The sequence below is a fragment of the Carcharhinus amblyrhynchos genome, chromosome 4, assembly GCF_965287045.1.
Source record: "Carcharhinus amblyrhynchos chromosome 4, sCarAmb.v2.hapA, whole genome shotgun sequence".
Classification (NCBI taxonomy): domain Eukaryota; kingdom Metazoa; phylum Chordata; class Chondrichthyes; order Carcharhiniformes; family Carcharhinidae; genus Carcharhinus; species Carcharhinus amblyrhynchos.
The window spans coordinates 72,884,894-72,906,057 of record NC_137327.1 but is presented as its reverse complement, the minus strand read 5'-3'; the positions used below and the strand labels follow the sequence as shown (position 1 = coordinate 72,906,057).

The 21,164-nt window shown below is 41.6% G+C and overlaps 1 protein-coding gene across 2 annotated transcripts in view; it reads right to left on the bottom strand.

The window, feature by feature from the left end:
- The window catches only part of klhl13 (kelch-like family member 13), a 245,933-nt gene that overhangs the window by 167,310 nt on the left and 57,459 nt on the right, over positions 1 to 21,164 (bottom strand). For both annotated transcript variants that reach the window (XM_080187352.1, XM_080187351.1), the window contains exon 2: positions 8,204 to 8,278. In XM_080187352.1, the coding sequence (XP_080043478.1) occupies positions 8,204 to 8,256 (53 nt within the window). In that variant the 5' untranslated portion in view covers positions 8,257 to 8,278. The remainder of the gene's footprint in view (positions 1 to 8,203; positions 8,279 to 21,164) is intronic.

Genomic DNA, 21,164 nt, shown 5'->3' with positions numbered 1-21,164 from the left:
ACGAAGTGGAGTTGGAATGCCTGAGGTGCAGCTAAGGGCAGCATGTCCCGCAAGGCAACCAAGCAGTCGCTGATTAAGGTCACTGAGAAGCCGTCCAAGAAGCACAGGAAAGCCCACAAGCAGTGCTACTCCACTTATGTGTACCAGGTCCAACCCTCCACCTGCATCTCATCCAAGGCCATGAGTGTCATGAACTCTTTCGTGATCGACATCTTTGAGCACATCGCCTCTGAGGCATCGCACCTCATCCACTATAATAAATGGCATACCATCTCAGCACAAGAGATCCAGAGCACAGCCTGGCTCATGCTACCGGGCAAGCTAGCCAAACACGCCGTCTGAGGGCACAACTCCGCCTAACCTGATTAAGTAGTACATATATAATACATAAAGTAATACAACTTCTTACTGTGCTTACCCCAATCCAACGCCGGCATCTCCACATCAAGTTCCCAAAACCCAGCACAAGCTCCAGTAACTCTAACGATGTAATTGATCGTAAATTCGGTATTTTAACTTATCAAAAACTGGCCGGTCAATCAGCATAGTTTGTGTTTGTCTGAAGCCCACCAAAGTGAAACATTACCAAATTGATGCTTGCCGTCAAAAAGCGTTACCATTGCAAAAGTTAGTGGAAATCTGGAATTCCCTCCCTCAAAAAGTTGCTGAGGTTAAATGAAATCAAAATCTCAAAACTGAAATTGATAGATTTGGTTCTGCAAGTGTATCAAAAGCAGATAAATGGAATTGATACAGACCCGCCACAATCTATCTGAATGATAAAATAAGCTCACGGGACTGAATGATTAAACCTGCTCCTATGTAAGTCTGAAAATGCTGCAAAGTTTGAATACTTTCACTTGCATCTCTCCATAAATGGTGTTTTAAAATTATTAATTGTGACAGCTTGATCATACCAGGAAACTCATTCCATGGTTTCCTGACATGGACGGCATAGTGACAAACTCATCAAAAGGTCTTCCAGGGACCCAGAAATACAGAATGTTAAATTGAATCCTGATTGTATCTCCAATGTTATGAAAGGATTCTGTTCTAGATTACAAATTGGATTACCTAAGAATATCATTTAGCACTAAAAATATTTAACACTCAATATTTACAGTTGAGACTTCATCAAATGGAAACCAAAACCCCCTTGTTCAAACTTTTGGTCACTATACTGTGCAATGTGACAGTGTTAAGTTTTATTTGATAATTACTCCTGTGAAGCACCTTGGAAATTTGACATTAAATGCAGAACATAAATGCAAGATAAATGGCAGCAACCTAAACCAATGTCTCAATTAGATTAAAAAGGAAATGCAATAAAGCAAAAATCAAATCAGATACAATTGGTGAACTCTGTACAAGGTGGTTCTTGCAATTAAGACTTTGCCAAAATCCATGCAAGAGTGTCCATCATGCAGTACCTGACAAACACACCAGACATGTTTCCAAGATGCTGAACATTGTAGCAATTGAGGATATTCACCAAAGCAAACAAGGCCCCAAAAATAGCAGTGAAACTTAGCATAAACAACTGATTACTACACATCTGAAAATAAATCTATGAATACTTCATGAATGGCACTGCAATAGCCACAGGTGACATTGAGAGAGATTTGGGTTTTAATAAATCTAGCACTTAGGCTTGAGACTTAACATGTCCAAATAAGTACTACTCTGTTTAGACCAAGCCTCGAATATTTTGCCAAACGGGAAACCAAGAAACAATTCAGAAAAGAGCAGCAAGACATATTAGAACGACTAAGTTTAGGAGGCCACCGAAAGAAATGACCTGAAGGTATACAGAATGGCAAACAGCACGGAGAAGGTAAATCAGGAACATTTCATTAAAATAAGCAGCAAGAACATTGGGCATACATTCAATATAGTTGATGGCAAATGAACAGCTGAAGTAGTCCACAAAATCCCTGACATCAGGTAAGAGGTAGTTGGATAATGACGGAGTCCAGGATTTTATGTATGGGCGAGTCGGGATAGGCATTTACTGCCATGTTAATCTCCATTTACATTACTAACTCCTATTCATCTCATGGTAGGTTAGATGTATCATTGTTGCTGACATCAAAGCTGTTGTCCAATGCTATGCAAAAGCCAAGAAAGGGTTGTAATGATTAATAGTGAGAAGCTGTTGTATTTCTTTGGTAGCAATCATGAGTGAAGGGAAAAAAATAATGCACCAACTACTTAAAGACTTAGTTCCAATCTGTAATCTGTACCACTTTTACTCAGTTAAACAATTTAAAGCTCAAGGCACCCACAGTGGTGGTGGAGATTCTGCGTACGGAAACTCCTAATCAATAATATTTCAGAAATAGAGCATAAAATCAGAACATTCACCACTCATTAAGTAGGGTCAATGTCAGAACTCTAATTCACACTAAAATATAGAAAGTTTTCACAGGTTTGCTATCTGTTCATCCTTGGTCACATTGTACCATTTATGTGTATTCTTATGAATAACATTAAGAAGTCAGTCAACCGCAATACCTTTTGATGTAGATAATACATTCATCTGGTTTTAGCACAGTCCTTCATCCATATGTGACATGCAAATTCCTATCACAAAGAATTTATCACAGATGCAATTTCTCTGACACAGTAATGTTTCTATTTCAGTTTCTAGGCGCACTACTGAGCCTATTTCTGCAAAGAGGAATTTTGAAATTCATCATTTCTACAGGCGAAACATCAACAGTAGCATGAGTTGTCGAGCTCTGCTTATCCAATCTTAGTTTCCAGTGTCAAGTGCCAATCTAGAAAAGCAGTGCCTAGCTGAAACATTTTCCTCATCAGAAGAACAGAGAAAATATACTCAAGGAGACACAAACTATGCACTGATTACACTTCATTAAAAAAAATTACCAAATGAATGTAAACATTTTTAGCTCTCTCTTATAAATTGGTTTTATCTTTTTCTGTCATTCTCTAACTGTTATACTGCATTACCAATAAAAATGCATTGAAATTTAATGGTGATTGAAACTTTTTGAAACTCAAATTAAAATGATTGAATGAGTTTCAATGAAACAGGCTGAAAAACACAAACTTGTCAAGACCAATGGGGGAGATAGGATTTTGTGGTGCAAACTTGTAAATTGAGAAGGCCCTAAAATAGTTATATTTTGGGGCCCATGTTAAATCCTTTACAAGAGTTATTTTCATTGGCACAAATAATCTTAAGTTTTATAGATTGCTTGCACAGTTGACTCCCAAGCGACATTGAGCTTATGCAGATTGTCCAGCAGCAGGAACAAGAGTTGCAGCAAGCATAAACCCATGACCATTTAGATTCTCCAAAGTTTTGGACTGAATACCCACATTCTAACTCCTTGGTGGAGTTTTTTGAGGAGGTGACAAAAACGGTTGACGAAGGAAGGGCCGTGGATGTCGTCTACATGGATTTCAGTAAGGTGTTTGACAAAGTCCCTCATGGCAGGTTGGTTCAGAAGGTTAAGGCTCATGGGATTAAAGGAGGTGGCTAGATGAGTAGAGGACTGGCTTGGCCACAGGTGACAGAGGGTAGCAGTCGAAGGGTCTTTTTGCAGCTGGAGGTCTGTGACCAGTGGTATTCCGCAGGGCTCTGTACTGGGACCTCTGCTATTTGTGATAAATATAAGTGATTTGGAAGAAGGTGTAACTGGTGTTATCAGCAAGTTTGTGGATGACACGAAGATGGCTGGACTTGCGGATAGCTATGAACATTGTCGAACAATACAGCAGGATATAGATAGGCTGGAAAATTGGGCGGAGAAATGGCAGATGGAATTTAATCCAGGTAAATGCGAAGTGATGCATTTTGAAAGAACTAATGTAGGGGGGAGTTATACAATAAATGGCAGAACCACCAAGAGTATAGAAACACAGAGGGGCCTAGGTGTGCAAGTCCACAAATCCTAGAAGGTGGCAGCACAGGTGGAGAAGGTGGTGAAGAAGGCATATGGCATGCTTGCCTTTATAGGACGGGGTGTAGAGTGTAAAAGCTGGCTGATGTTGCAGCTGTATAGAACATAGGTTAGGCCACATTTGGAGTACTGCGTCCAGTTCTGGTCACCGCACTACCAGAAGGACGTGGAGGCTTTAGAGAGTGTGCAGAGAAGGTTTACCAGGATGTTGCCTGGTATGGAGGGTCTTAGCTATGAGGAAAGATTGGGTAGACTGGGATTGTTCTCCCTGGAAAGACGGAGAATGAGGGGAGACCTAATAGAGGTGTACAAAATTATGAAGGGTATAGATAGGGTGAATAGTGGAAAGCTTTTTCCCAGGTTGGAGGTGACGATCACGAGGGGTCACAGGCTCAAGGTGAGAGGGGTGAGGTATAGATCCGATATCAGAGGGACTTTTTTTTACGCAGAGGGTGGTGGGGGCCTGGAATGCACTGCCAAGTAGGGCGGTGGAGGCAGACACGCTGGCATCATTTAAGAATTACCTGGATAGTCACATGAGCAGCCTGGGAATGGAGGGATACAAACGAATGGTCTAGTTGAACCAATGAGCGGCACAGGCTTGGAGGGCCTGTTTCCTGTGCTGTACTGTTCTTTGTTCTATTTTGCACCATGAGCTCACAAGAGTAGTTTGTCCTCTAGGAATGCTTCAATTATAATAACTGAGCTAGCTGAGGTAGATTTTTGGGTTTGCGGAATATAGTGACCAGAAAGCAACATAAAAGCCCACCCTCTGCCAGTTTTTGGACTTGTGTTTAGCTAGTGCTTGAACCCAGGCACTATGTCATCCTCTCATTTACCGAGGGCATTGGGAGCCAAGTCAATAGAACTGTTAACACCTCAAAATGGACAGACAAAGAATACAATTTACACAAACATGGTCTCAATAGCATACCAGGTATATGAGTTGAGCAACAGCAGTAGAGCCAACTTGTGTTACCCTTGACTCAGAGGTAGCACTCTCATCTGTAGGTCAGGGGCTTGCAAAGTCAGTGATAACAGAATAGGAAACCATTTAGTCCATTGAATAGGTTGTAGATTCAATTCCCATTCTGGGACTTAACACAATATGGGCTGACAGCAGTACTGAGGAACTGATGCCAAAGAATGACGCCAATGGGAGAGAGACTGCAACTAGAGTGAGATTCAGCCAGAGTGAGGGTATCAGAGGTTTGAAGCTGAGTGGGAATTCAGTGCTGGGGGGAAAGAGGTGCTCGTTTTCAGGTGGAGAGGAGCGGTGAACGTGCAGGGGAGACTCGAAGGCAAGTGAGAGATAGAAAGAAGTCGAACTGTGACATCACAGTCAGTAGGGAAGTGATTGACTGGTGATTTTTGTTTTTCTCTTGGCATTATAGTTGTAATTTAACTTAAGGGTTAAGTCATGGAGGGAGATCCCAGGCCCGTATCATGCTTCTCTTGTACAATGTGGGAATTCAGGGACCCTGCTGATGTCTGTGGCTCTTCACATTTAAAACGTGTATCCAACTACGATTACACACAGAGCAATCTGTTCGACGACTTGATGGCTCTGGAGCTGCGGACGGATTCTCTCTGGAGAATCCACAATGCTGAGGAAGTCATTGGGTGCAGGTTCATTGAGTTGGTCACACTGCAGATAAAAATTACTGAGTGAGATAGGGAATGGGTGACCATCAGACACAGGAAGAGAAGGAAGGCAGTGCAGGGGTCCCCTCCAGTCATCTCCCTCCAAAACAGATATATCATTTGCCTTCAATAAGGTTCCTCATGGCAGGCTCATAAAGAAGGTGAAGTCATATGGGATCCAAGGAGAGCTGCTAGATACAAAACTGACTTGGGCACAGAAAGCAGAGAGTAGCAGTGGAAGGGTACTTTTCTAACTGGAGGTCTTTGATAAGCGGTGTTTCACAAGGAACAGTGTTGGGGCCTCTGTTGTTTGTAAGGTATATAAAAATTTGGAGGAAAATGCAGGGATCTGATTTGTAAATTTGCAAATGATACAAAAATTAGGGGTGTAGCGGATAGCAAGGAGGATTGTTAGAGGATACAGTAGGATATAAATCAGCTGAAGATCTGAGTCGAAAGATGGCAGATGGAATTTAACCCTGACAAATGTGAGGTGATGCAATTTGGAAAGTCTACTGCAGAAATACAAGTATACAGTAAATGGTGAAGCCCTTAGAAATATTAGCACACAGAGGGATCTAGGCGTGTCAATCCACAGTTCCCTGAAGGTGGCAATTCAGGTATGCCAGCCTTCATTGGTCACAGCAGTGAGTAAGGAATTGGAAAATCGTGTTGCAGCTGTATAAGAGTTTGGTTAGTTTGGTTAGGCCACATTTGGAGTATTGCGTACAATTCTAATCATCACACTGCCGGAAAGATGTTAATGCATCGGAAAGGGTGCAGGAGAGATTTACCAGGACGTTGCCTGGTTTGAAGGATATGGACTAAAAAGAAAGAATGGAGGATGAGAGAGGGACCTAATAGAGCTTTACAAGATTATGACAGGTTTGGATAGAGTGGATAGTCAGAGTCTTTTGCCTAGGGTCGAAGGGTCAATTATTCGGGGGCATAGGTTGAGAGCGAGAGAGAGGGAAAGTTCAAGAGATGTGAGGAGCACATTTTTCACATGGTGGAGGTGAATGCCTGGAAAGCACTGCCAGAGGAGATGGCAGAAACAGATTCTATAACAACATTCAAGAGGCATCTGGATAGATACATGAATAGGCAAGAAAGAAGGATATGGACCAGGTGAAGGCAAGAAAATATTAGATTAGAAAGACATGTGTCAGCACAGACTTGGTGAGCTGTACTGTTTTTGTTCTAAAGATGCCTTTCATCACTTGGGATGTTAAAACTTGGTCCTGTCTTCTCTCTCATGTCAAGGACATCTTATTTCTCTGATCCGTCTCCATATTTCCCACAGCTGCCTGGACTAAGCCAATGATGCTCACTGCAAGCTTAAGAAACAACAGCTCATCTTTCAAACAGACACTTCTCACAGCCTATCAGATTCAACATTGAGTCATAACCTTTGCCTCTTATTTACCGGACAGGAGCTGTTAGTATGATGCTGCTAATTTTACTTGTACCTCAACAAGGCCCATATTTTCTTTCTTAATTTGTCTCATTACCATCCCATTAGCCTGATACCATCATCTCTTATCATTTAATCTTTCCTGCCTTCCATATTGTCACAGACTTTTCCTTTTGTTTCCTTCCCCCTTCCCTGCTTCTGAACAGGCTTCAAATCTGGTGAGTCTTCAACTTTTTCAGTTCCGACAAAACATCAGCAACCTGTAACATTAATTCTGTTTCTCTCCACAGCCTGATCTGCTGGAGTATTGCTAGCTCTCTTTGTTTAAGTGAATAGACTAACTTCCTATTCTTCATTCCCATTTTCTCGGGCCTTGCTATTTGCAAAGGGTGAGAGAGTATTTGCCTATGAAATTAAGGGACTAGTTGAAATGATATAAAGCGCTCTGGAAAAACTTCATTATTCAAGTTAATAAAAACGCTGCAGAATTTCAATTCATATATCATCTCCAACTCCCAGGCATGTTATCAGTGCCCAACTATTTCCTACTCAGACCCCTGATTCACTGTATGGTATCATATAAAAATATCAGCCAAAGATAAATGAAACTGTAGTCACAAGTGACTCTTGTGGCAAGGTACGCAGCTAAGACAATAGACAAGGTTCCCTAGTTCACAGAATACCCACAGTGCAGAAGGCAGGCAGCCATTCGGCCCATCAAGTCTGCACCTTTCACAATCCCCATAACCCTATTTATTTACCCTACTAACCACCTGACATTAGGGTCAATTTAGCATGACCAATCAACCTAATCTGCACATCTTTGGACTGTGGGAGGAAACCCACACAGACAAGGATAGAATGCGCAAACTCCACACAGTGTGGAGCCAGGAATTGAACTCGGGTCCCTGGGGCTGTGAGGCAACAATGCTAATCCCTGTGCCACTGTTCCTGAATTAACACACAGTCTCCATCTCCAATGACATTTTGCAAAGCAAGTTCCCCATTGGCTAGCTATTGCATAACAAAGAAATGTACACTCAATGTTTCATCAGAAAATGCACAATTAATTGTACTTGTTCCATTAGGTAACATTTGATGGGTGGGCATCTGAACAGTAGGGGAAGATAAAGAAACATGAATGAAGATCACACTGTAGAGAAATTACTTGCAAGCAATAATAGTTATTTTCTGGAAACGTAATAATAAATACTACCTCTCGTGCAGGCCTGCTGCAATGAGATCCCCTCTGAGGAGAGAGTTGTCCATTTTCTCGCCACCAGCACCTCCACTGTCAAAATAGGAGAAAAAAATTAGACTTGGAACTCCATTTACTTTTCAAAACTGTGGCTAAAGTACGTTAACAAAATCAATGTTCTGTAGCCCTAATCGAAAAGGCATAGTTACTTAGCTTGCGAATCTGGGGTCATGCTTCCTCAAACTGACAATAATAACCTGCTGGAATTCTGAGGTAAGATCAAGTTCTGATAAACTGCTACGGCAATTACAGGTATACAGTTATGGCCAACACTGATGAGGTTAGGGACCTGGAAACCAAATTATATATCAACTAACAGACACAATTTCTTACCATAGTATGCTCATTCACTCACTGATGAGTGTCCAACAGATAGATCTGATGTGTCTAAAGTGTGGGTGAAGAGAGTTTGTTTTCTGCAGTGAGCTAGTTTGCTTATTTTCAGCCAATATGGCTGGTTAGCAGCAATATGAAAAAGAGAACCAAATGTGTAAGATTCCATTTCAGTGCAGAGCTTCTCCATGGGCAAGTCCTCTGCTGTGCCTCCTCCTGAAAGCTCCACTGCCTTGTAAGAACATAAGAACATAAGAAATAGGAGCAGGAGTAGGCCAACTAGCCCTTCGAGCCTGCCCCGCCATTCAATAAGATCATGGCTGATCTGTCGTGGCTCAGTTCCACATTCCTGCCCCCATAACCCTTAATCCCCTCTCTTATCAAAAACCCATCAACCTGCGTCTTAAAAATATTTAGCGAGGTAGCCTCCACCACTTCAACGGGCAGAGAATTCCAGAGATTCACCACCCTTTGAGTGAAGAAGTTCCTCCTCAACTCCGTTCTAAACCGCCCCCCCTTTATCTTGAGGCTGTGCCCCCTAGTCCTACTATCCTTTCCGAGCGGGAAGAGTCTCTCCACCTCTATTCTATCCATCCCATTCATCATCTTATACGTCTCAATGAGATCACCCCTCATTCTTCTAAACTCTAACGAGTACAAGCCTAATTTATTCAGCCTCTCCTCATAGCTCAACCCTCTCAACTCTGGCATCAGCCTAGTAAACCTCCTCTGCACTCCCTCCAAGGCCAAAATATCCTTGCGTAAGTATGGCGCCCAAAACTGCACACAGTACTCCAGCTGTGGCCTCACCAATGCCCTATACAGCCGCAGCAAGACCTCCCTACTTTTATATTCAATCCCCCTCACGATGAAGGCCAGCATCCCATTTGCCTTCCTGACCACCTGCTGCACCTGCAAGCTGGGTTTTTGCGACTCATGCACAAGGACCCCGAGGTCCCTCTGCACCATCGCCTGCTGCAGTTTTTCTCCACGTAAGTAATAATCCTTCCTACCATAGTGGACCACCTCGCACTTGCCAACATTAAATTCCATTTGCCGTTTCCTGGCCCATTCGCCCAGCCTATCTAGATCCTTCTGTAGACTCTCCCCACCCTCCGCACAATTTGCCTTTCCACCAATTTTGGCGTCATCAGCAAATTTCGACACCCTACACTCGGTTGTGGTTATCTCAGAAGAATTGGACTAAGGCAGTAATTCCTGACAAAGAAATCTGCAGTGGAGCCCAAAGGCAGACTGATGTCCAAATACACAGTCTTTCCAGCAACACCTGAAACCAATCCAAATATGGTGTTTTGCATTTCTTTGAACTCAGCTGAGGTTACTGAGATGTTCACACAGTCCAGGATCTCTATAAATTTTGCTCAGGCCTCCACTCTGGAGAGGGCACTCAGTTTAATTGCAGAGCATTAACATGACAGAAGAGACAGTAATTATGAATTAACAGATTGGAAACCATTATCTTATGAAACAATGCCTGTCACTGCATATTTACTGACATTCACAATGGAAATTTTGAAACCTGATCCAATATGGTTTCACATGAAATCTAGGTTATACCTTTCTTCACGTTTCCTTTCATTTTGAATTTCACCCCATTTTTTTAAATTCAATAATACATACACCCTGCACCTCTCTTTACCTGCAGTAAATGTCCATATCTTCTATTCATTTTCTCACGTTGCTACTCTGACCTCTTCCAATTTCTCCCTTACTCCACCACACTTTCTTAGATATTCTTAGACATGTCTTAAGACATTCTTGTCACTCATTCTTGTCCTCAAACGTGAGCTAAGAGTCCACTACAGTTAAATCCATGTGTAAAGTGTTAATGGTATTTGCAAGAGTGTGCACCTGTCTACTACTCACTGGAAGAGAAGTGGCAGTGAGTTTAATTCACTATTTATTGCCTTACTGACTTCTACCACTTTAGCTGTCCAACAGCTGAATATGCACAAATGTAATTCCTCCTCTATCCTTCCACTAATTGCTTATCTATTCACAAATCTCTTCATTCATCTGCTGGTTTTGTGAAAAAGCAGTCGTGCTCAGTCCCACAGCCTCATTTGTTGGCTGTAAACTTCTAATTTTTAATCCTTTCCTTTCCAACTCCCTTTTAAAACTATTTATGGAATAAGCTTCCACCATTGTTTTGAGTAGCATTTTTAAAAATTCTTTCACAGGACATGAGAGTCACTGGCAAGGCCAACACTTGGTTCCCTTCCGTAATTGCCCTTGAAGCTGCCTTCTTGAACTATTGCAATACATCTGCTGCAAGTACATTTATAGTGCTATTGGGAAGGAAGTTCCAAGATTTTGGTACAGTGACAATGAAGGAACTGTGATGTAGCTGGCAGTGTGTACTCTGTACAAGATATACTGCAGCAACTCCTTCCAAACCAGCAGCCTCTATTACTTAGAAGGAAAAGGCAGGAGATGCGCAGGAACACACCACCTTCAAGCTCCCCTGCAAGCCACACACCATTCTAACTTGGAGCTAACATACGTACAAATATAAATTAGGATATTCATCTCTATATTAGTTCCAAGTCAGGATGTGTACAGTTTGGAGAAGAACTTGCAGGTGTAGTGTTCCCATGCACCTGCTGTCCTTGTGCTTTTAGGTGGTGAAGTTCATGTAGCCTTAATCAGCTTCTTATAGATGCTACAACCTATTGCCAACATGCATTGATGTTGGAGGAAGTGAATGTCCAATTTGGTGCAAAGGGCACTGATCAAGCTGGCTGCTGTGTCCTGGATGGTATTAAGCTTTTTGCATGTTTGGAGTCACATGTATTGAGACAAATGGAAAGCATTTCATCATGCCTTGTGCATGGTGATCAGGCTTTGGGGGAAGGAGGTGAGTTACACAGAACTCCTAAGTCTCTGATCTGCTCTTATAGCCACAGTTTGTACATGGATAGTCCAGTTCAATTTCTGGTCAATGGTAATCTCCATGATGTTGATGGTGTGGGGTTCAGCAGTGGCAATTTCATTCAGCGTCAGGGGGAGCCGGTTACATTCTCTCTTGTTGGAGATGTTCATTGCCTGGCAGTTGCTTTGAATCTTACTTGCCACTTATAAACACAAATGTGAAGGTTGTCCAGGTCTTGCTCATATGGACATTTTCACAATCTGAGAAGTTGGAAAGGATACTGAGCACAGTGCAATCAGCAGTGAACATTCTCCTTCAGATCTTACAATGGAGGTAAAGTCATTGATAAAGCTGCTGAAGATAGTTGGAGCTAGATACTGAGGAGTTCCTGCAACAATATCCTGGGAGTAAGACAATTATGGTCCAACAACCACAACCTGCTTAGTGTGAGATATGACTCCAATCAGTAGAGAATTATCTCCCAATTCTCACTGACTTTAACTGGTCATGCTCCTGATTTGTGCTTCATAGATGGTGGACAGGATTTGGGGAGTAAGGAGTTGAGTTACTCATCACAGAACTCAGTCTCATGGGCTCCTTGATGCCACACTTGGTCAAATGATGTCTTGATGTTAAGGGCAGTGATTTCAGCTTTTTTGCCACATCTGGGAAAAGTTTACAACAAGGTCAGAATCCAACAGGGGTCTGGCAGAATCCAAACTGAGCACCTGTGAGCTGGTAATTGCGGTGTAAGTGCTGCTTGAAAGCGATGTCAAGGACACCTCTGCTGATGACTGGGTTGAAGCTGATGTAGTGGTAATTGGTCAGGTAGAATTTGTCCTGCTTTCTGTGGACATTCGTGAACAATTTTTCACATCATGAGCTACATGTCAGCATTGTAGCTGTATGAGAACAGCGTTGCTCAGGGCAGTGCTTGCTCTGGAGGACAGGCCTTCAGTACAACTGCCAAATTGTTGTCTGGGCCCATAGCCTTTACAGTATCCAATGCAGTCATCAGCCACTTTTTGATATCACATGGAGTGATTGCATTGGCTCAAAATTTGCAACTGTGAAGCTGGGGACCTCCGGACGAGGTCAAGATAGATCAACCACTTCTAGCTGGAGATGACTGCAAATGCTTCAGCCTTGTCTCTGCAATGTCGTGCTGAACTTCCTCCACTACTGAGGATGGAGAAATTAATGGAACCTCCTCTTCTTACTTTTAGAATCCCTACAGTGCAGAAGGAGACCGTTTGGCCCATCAAGTCTGCACCCACCACAATCCCATCTAGGCCTGTTCCGACAATCCCACATATTTATCCTGCTGGTGCCCCGACACTTGGTTCAATTTAGCATGGCCAATCCACCTGCACATCTTGGACTGTGGGAGAAAACTGGAGCATCCGGAGGAAATCCACACAGACACAGGAAGTGCAAATTCCACACAGACAGTGACCTGAGGCCAGAATCCCAGGCAGCAGTGCTAACCACTGTGCTGCCTGTTGTTTAACTGTACACCATGATGTGGGTATGCCGGCGTTGGACTGGCGTAAACAGTAAAAAGTCTGACAACACCAGGTTTTAGTCCAACCGATTTATTTGATAGTAAACGCACAAGCTTTCGGGGTTAGTCCCATTCACCTGACGAAGGGACTAACCCCGAAAGCTTATGCGTTTACTATCAAATAAATCGGTTGGACTAAAACCTGGTGTTGTCAGACTTTTTACTGTGTTTAACTGTACACCACCATACATGACTGGATGTGGCAGGACTGCTGGATAAACAACCCAGAGCCGAGACTGATAATCAAGAGAATCAGCCCAAATCCCACCATGGCAGTTGTAGAATTTGAGTTTTCTTAAAAATAAGTGTTCATGAAGGTGTGAGATTGTCATGGAACTCCAACTTGTTCATCAACGTCCTTTAAGGAAGGAAATCTGTGATCCTTACTCAGTCTGGCCAACGTATGATTCCACTCTCACGTGGATACACTGAAAATTTACAGTGCAGAAGGAAGCTATTCAAGTTCATTCTTGGCTGTCACAGACAGAAAAGAGCTATGTAACCTGATCCCACTTTACAACTTAGCCCATAAGCCTGTAGATTACAGAGGGTTTCTGTCATTACTTTTGTTTCAGACAGCAAGTTCCAGATCCCTCTGGATGGAAAAATATTCTCAATTACCCACTAATTCTTATCAACGTAGCTGTTTTAGCTGCCCTCTGAAGTGGCCTGGCAAGCCATATCTTGAAGGCCCACCACCACATTCACATGGCAGCTCAAGGTGGACAATAAATGCCAGCCTGATGAGAAAATACCATGGCACCCATTTCATTCAGGAGCTGCAAAGCAACTCAATGCTACAACAGTTAAAAAATAAACATCTTTATATAGTCACACCACTCAGTGCATTGAGGCCATGGGCAATAACTTCTGAGATTGCAGGGACATCAAACAAACAGAGTAGTAAAGTAACCAACACTATTTTCTACTGTAACAGTTTCTTCTTGCCAAGTCATCAAGCCACATTTTCTGATGAAACTCATTTGTCATGTCAAATGACAACAAAACTCTATTGCTGTCGAGCAGTAAAAGTGCCAGAAAACAATCTTCCCCTTTCTGGAAAATTACATAGCAAGCTCCAATTCTGTCACTGGCTATATAATGACTTCAACTTTCTGGTCATCACACAGATTCAATTTCAGTTTATAGTAGTATTAAAAAATCAAAGATAGTTTACCCAGGAAACCCAAAAGAAAGAGAGAGACTGAAACAGTGGATTAGAACAGCTAATCTGCCAATTAATTTAGTTTAGTTAGCCATACAGAATTTTTTTTTTTAAATATCCAGACCACAGAAGACTCCAGTCTTTGCCTGATGTGGCGTGAATACCTCAGATAACGAAGGAGCAAAGACTGAACTGGAACCTAATCTTTACACACCTACTAAATTCATTTCACAGAACCATATATTACAAACTTCTAAAGTGACTCCTAAACTCAGCCAGCACAGTTTCAGTCTGCTCATATTTGTGGGCACACAAGAGTTGACGCCCACCACCTGAATACAATTAAACACTCAATTAATAAACTAATTAACTAATAAATTAAGGCACAAGGCTGAGGAACTCTCAATTGTACCTTTGGTGTTTGACCAGCTAAACCGCTGGCAGTTTAGATGTTGAAGCACCAGGTACCTCACACTGCTTTTCCAATTTAAACCCGGATTATAAGCTTTCGTGGATGTGTCACTTAAGGGTTACTGGAGAACTGACAAGTCCATTCAAAGGAGGTAACAGTCACTAAAAAAATCCTTTTAGTTGCATGCAACTTGTAAAATACAGAAGGAATTTATTATAGATTGGACACATGACAAAATCAGTCATTTAAATGTCATGAATTTTACTTCTTGTACAGCTGGATTAACATTTCATAAAGCATTGTCAGTTTAGCTCAGTCTTAAGGATGCGTTCCTGTGCAATGAAGTTTGTGGTTCAACTTCAGCACATTGTTCAGAGGCACCACCATTCAGATGAGATACTAATTCAAGGTTAAAAAGAAAAAAATGTTGGAAATAGTTAGCAGGTCAGGTGGCATTGGTGGAGTGCTAAACAGATTTAATATTTCATATCAGTGACCTTTCATCAATTTAAAACACTCGTTCTGTTTTTCTCTCCACAGCTATGATCAGATCTGCTAGTATTTGCAACATTGTCCAGCATCAGCAGTTTTCTTCCTGCTAATGTTAAAATGAGGCCCAGACAGTCAATATTAAAGATTCCCTGGCACTTTTCAAAGATTAAAAAATTCTGGTGTTGTGGCAAATATTTCTCTCTCAACAAACACTGCCAATATAACAACTAATCAGTGCTTGTGGAATCCTGTTGTTATGTACAAAAATAGTGCCAAGTTCACCCATGTACAAACACTCACAGAGTTTAACAGATTTGCTACATAAATGCAAGTCTTAACATAACCAGTCATCTTTCACCAGCAAAAGAAGCAAAAATCAACAATTACAACCACTTCTATACAATAACACAAAACCACAGATTTAAACCATGTTGTGCTGCCTGCAATAGAAACAGGTGGAAAAATAAACTGCTCAGCCATATTGAAAACTGCATTCTTACAGCTTCCATCTACAAGGTGTTTTTACAAAGAAAAATCACCACAGTTTTGCAGCAAAGCTAGAAAAATAATAATATTTCTTCCAAACAATCATTATAGTAAACAATCAGTAAGGTGTTGAGAGTTCAATGTTCACCATCAATCATAAGGTCAGGTCAATCTCTCTACTACCATCAATGCTTGGAATGTGTCTGACATTGTAGACACTGCACATTGTTAAAAAACCAAATCATAGTTCAGCAACTTTTAAAAAATACAACTAGAAAAGAATTAAAAAATCATATCCTGCCGATTTTTCTAACCCTGTGATAACAGCCAAACCTGCTGCCAATCTGAAGAAACTGTCATTAGTCTCTAATTAACTTCACTATCTATTTAGAACAAATCCCATTGTGGCTATCCAAGGTACAAGTTACCAGCTCAGCATCACAATGATACTCTTGACCAGTGCCAGTTTTGTCACACTCAGAGACATCAGCTGGATATCTTAAAAGCCAGAAATGAACCCACACTTCATGGTACAGTCTGCATCTAAACAGCAAATGGCAGGTTTTAAATCAAGTGGAAGAGCTTGGTTTACATCCATATTGTCATTGCCAGGTAGGTGTAACAATGTTTGCAGACATGGTAGGTGGTGTTTTTGTTGAATGGGACGTGAGCATTGCAGTCAAGGCCAGCCCTACTTACCCTTGAGGTGATGGTGAGCTGCCTTTTTGAAATGTTTCGGTCCATGTGATGTGGGCACACTGACTTTCTGTAGCCGTTCGACATTGGGTGGCTTGCTCAGCCATTTTACAGAGGTTAGTTAAGAATCAACCACATTACTGTGGATCTGGAGTCATATGAACAGCAGACCAGCTAAGGATGGCAATTTTTGTTCTCTGAAGAACATTAGTGAAGCAGGTGGAAAGTACTACAGACTCACAGTTTCATGATCATTATTAATGAGACTAGCATTTTATTCAGGATTTTTAAATTATGGAATTTGAATTCTCCCAGTTTCTGTGCTAGGATTTGAACTCATATCACCAAAACATTAATCTAGACCTCATCCACTAATATTACCACAATGTTACCATCAGATGCAACAAGTCAGGACATGCTATCCATTGATTATCCTGTTCTCTTTCAATGAAGTACCACTTAAAAGCAGACTAGCATGTTGGATGTGTTGGATAGGCATTCACAGGTCATACAAGTGTCATCAAAACTACTGTCCCCTCTTCAAGCAGGTCTGGCCTCCAAATCTGCAGCTACAGGCTTTTGGACCTCACATGAGACCTCAGACTACCAACTGTGCATTCCTTAAATGGCACTCTATTTCTTCTCAATTAAAACCATCCCCATAGGTAAACCCATTGTGCCAATAACTAAGCATTAGAGTCAGAGGTTTACAGCATGGAATCAGGCCCTTTGGCTCAACTTGTCCAGGGTGCCTTTTTTTAAAAACCACTAAGTTAGGATAACAATGTAAAAAAATCACTGCCACAAAGAATCTGAGCATCAACAGAATAAATGAAGACATGACTGCAAAATGATTGACTCAGTAGATTTGTTCACCTCCTTTCAATCAGTAAGTCTCCAACAGCTCTAAAGACCTCCATGAAATATCAACATCCCATATGCTTTAACGTTGGAAGCAGTGTGCAGGAATTCACATTTCCCCAGTTAAATATTAAAATGAAACCGCTGCCGACATGAGGAACTTGATATGCCACTGGTCGCACCTGCAGAAATTCAGAATCAGTGCAGAGAGTGAAAGTCCAACTGACTGGAACTCTCACCCATTTTCCATTCTTGCCCACTCAACAAACATAGTGAGAACAAAAGGTCAAGTGGAAAAACTAAGCCCTTGATCCTAAACAACTGATTTAGCAATGCCAGTCGTGCCTCACGTCCCAAAATATTTTTATCTAATTGGCATGACAAATGTTAACGTGAAAGTCAGACTCAATTTAAAAATGAGCAAACAAAAATAAAAACACAACTACTCCAACGGAAGGCCTCACAAAGACATCTTGGGCTGTCTTCAAGATCCCATCTACAACCTTGCAGTCACTTTGATGGTGGCTGATATTGGCCAGACTTAATCCAGTGAACTGCATCAGGGTGCTCATTTGCTGTCCCACAGCTTGCTGACCCGGTGTAAATGAAACCTGTGCCTCTAAATCGTAGCTGCCACTTCTTCAATGTGGGTATGTCTGAGCCTCCTGGTGTGCTCCATCTGTTTATCACTCCAAAATTAAACTCGACCCCATTAAATCTTGCTTTCACACCTTGTCTCAGTCTCCATTCTGTTGTATCCTCTCCATTCTCTGCACGTCTGCAAATTTAAATTATCTTTAAACAGCAAATTTTTCAATTTCTTCAACAATATTGACTGGGACAGCCATAATATTAGAGGCTTGGATGGAGAGAAATTTGTTGAGTATATTTAGAGGAATTTCTCATTCAGTAGGTGGATGGCCCGTCTAGACAAATGACAAAACTTGACCTCCTCTTGGAAAATAAGGAAGGGCAGTAACAGAAGTGTTAGTGAGGGATCACTTTGGGACCAGTGACCATAATTCCATTAGTTTTAAAATAGATATGAAGAATGATAGATCGGGCCCAGAAGTTAAAATTCTAAATTGGGGCAAGGCCAATTTCGATGGTATCAGACGGAACCTTTCTAAAAAGTTAACTGGGGGAGTCTGTTGGCAAGCAAAGGAATATCTGATAAGTGGGAGGCTTTCAGAAATGTATTAACCAGGGTTCAGGGGAAGTACATTCCTTTTAGAGTGAAGGGCAAGGCTGGTGGAAGTAGGAAACCCTGGATATTGAGGCCCTGGTCAAATTAAAGGAAGAGGCATATGACATGCATAGGCAGCTGGGATCAAGTGGATCCCTTGAAGAGTATAGCGGGAGTAGGAGTAGAGCGGAGAGAGAAATCAGAAGGGCAAAAAGGGGCATGAGATTGCTTTGGCAGACAAGGCAAAGGAGAATCCAAAGAGATTCTACAACTACATAAAGGAAAAAAGATCAACTAGAGAAGGAGGAGGGCCTCTTAACGATCAACAAAAGATAGGTGGGATCCTAAATTTCTCATCAGTACTTGACATTGAGAAAGGGTTGGATGTGAGGGAACTTGGGGGAATAAACTGTGATGTCTTGAGGAGTGTACATGTAACAGAGGTGGTGGTGCTGTATGTCTTGAAGCACATCAAGGTAGATAAATCCCAGAGACTTGAAGTGTATCCCAGGATGTTGTGGGTGGCTAAGGAGAAATTGAATGTCCATGAGCAGAGATATTTGAATCATTGACAGCCACAGGTGAGATGCCTGAAGACTGGAGGGTGCATATGTTGTGCTTTTGTTTAAAAAGGGCTTCAGATAAAAGCCTGGGAACAAAAAACCAGTGAGTTTCATATCTGTATTGGGTAAGTTGTTAGAAGGTATACTAAGAGACAGGATCTACAGGCATTTAAAGAAAGGGCTGATTAGAGGCAGTCAGCATGGCTTTGAAAGTGGAAATCATGTCTCAAAAATTTGCTTGAGTTTTTTGAAGAGATAACCAAGGCGGTCGATGAGGACAGTGCAGTTGATGTTGTCTACGTGGACTTTAGCAAGGCCTTTGACAAGGTACCGCATTGTAGGTTGTTGCATAAGGTTAAATCTCACAGGATCTAGGGTGAGGTAGTCAAATGGATATAAAATTGGCTGGTTGTAGGGGGGTTGTTTTTCAAATTGGAGGCCTGTGACCAGTGATGTGCCTCAGGGATCAGTGCTGGGTCCACTGTTATTTGTCATTTACATTAATGATTTGGATGAAAATATAGGAGGCATGGTTAGTAATTTTGCAGATGACACCAAGATTGACGGCATAGTGGACAATGAAGGAGGTGATCGAGGATTGCAGTCGGATCTTGATCAATTGGGCTAGTGGACTGACGAATGGCAGGTGGAGTTTAATTTAGATAAGTGCATGCAAGGTGATGCATTTTATAGGTCGGACCAGGGCAGGACTTACTCAGTTAATGGTAGGGTGTTGGGGAGAGTTATAGAACAAAGAGGTCCAGGGGTACAGGTTCATAACTCCTTATAAAAGTCACAGGCGGACAGAGTGATGAAGAAGGCATTCAACACACTTGGTTTCATTGATCAGAACATTGAATACAGAAGTTGGGATATCTTGTTGAAGTTGTACAAGACATTGGTGAGGCCACATTTGGAATACAGTGTACAGTTCTGGTCACCCTATTATAGAAAGGATATTATTAAACTAGAAAGAGTGCAGAAAAGATTTATTAGGATGCTACTAGGACTTGATGGTTTGAGTTATAAAGGAGAGGCTAAATAGACTGGGACTATTTTCCTCTGGAGTGCAGGAGGCTTAGAAGTGATCTTATGTAGGTCTATAAAATGATGACAGGCATAAATCAGCTAGATAGTCAATATCTTTTCCCAAAGGTAGGGGAGTCTTAAGCTAGAGGGCATAGGTTTAAGGTGAGAGGGGAGAGGTACAAAAGGGTCCAGGGGGCAATTTTTTCACAGAGGACGGTGAGTGTCTGGAACAAGCTACCAGAGGTAGTAGTAGAGGCAGGTATAATTTTTGTCATTTAAAACGTGTTTAGACAGTTACATGGATAAGATGGCTATAGAGGGATATGGGCCAAACATGGGCAACTGTGGTTAGTGGGCTTAGTGGTTTAAAAAAAAGGGTGGCATGGACAAGTTGGGCCAATGGGCCTGTTTCCATGCTGTAAACCTTTATGACTAACAGTCTGCAAATAAGTGATCCCCTTTGCATGAAATTTTAAAAAAATTGAATTTCAGTTCTCATTCTCCATGCAAGCGCAGTTTGAATTGTGAATGTTAACTCACTCTAAAGTCTTACTGCCTCTTTCTTAAGCTAATGATATCTCCAAATCCACAAGCAGTTAAAAAGTAAGTGATCAAAGTTGAGAATTCTGTAACAAGCTTTATTTGACATGCAATTAATTATAGGCTTGGTTAAGGAGAGGAATAATTCCAATTTGACCCAAAACGATGTGTTTGGCTCACTAGGTGTCTGATAGACTGTAGGGTGGAATCAATTTGAAATTACTGAGATAAAAAACAGGCTCGATTGTCCAAGAAAAAGTGCTTTAATTGAGCTCCACAATGCTAAGAAATTCAAGGTGACTAAACACCATTGCTTTCAAAGACTTAGCTTTGCTCTGTGAATTGCATGTTTTTATTTTTCAGGGTCTTGACTTAAATAGATTGTTTATTGTTTTAATACATGACTAGACTATATGAACATCATTTAAACGTGCGTTTTAAACTTGTGTAATATAACTTAAAATCCAAGTGGCATTTAACCCCCACGGCTCAAGGTCCAAGTGGCACTTTATCCCAAAGGTTGGAACGAGAGCTTGTGAAAGTATAAGAAATGTTTCTAACTTCAAAATTGTCTGCCTTTTGATTTAAGAACATAAGAAATAGGAGGAGTAGGCCATCCAGCCCTTCGAGCCTGCCCCGCCATTCAATAAGATCATGGCTGATCTGTCGTGGCTCAGTTCCACATTCCCGCCCTCTCCC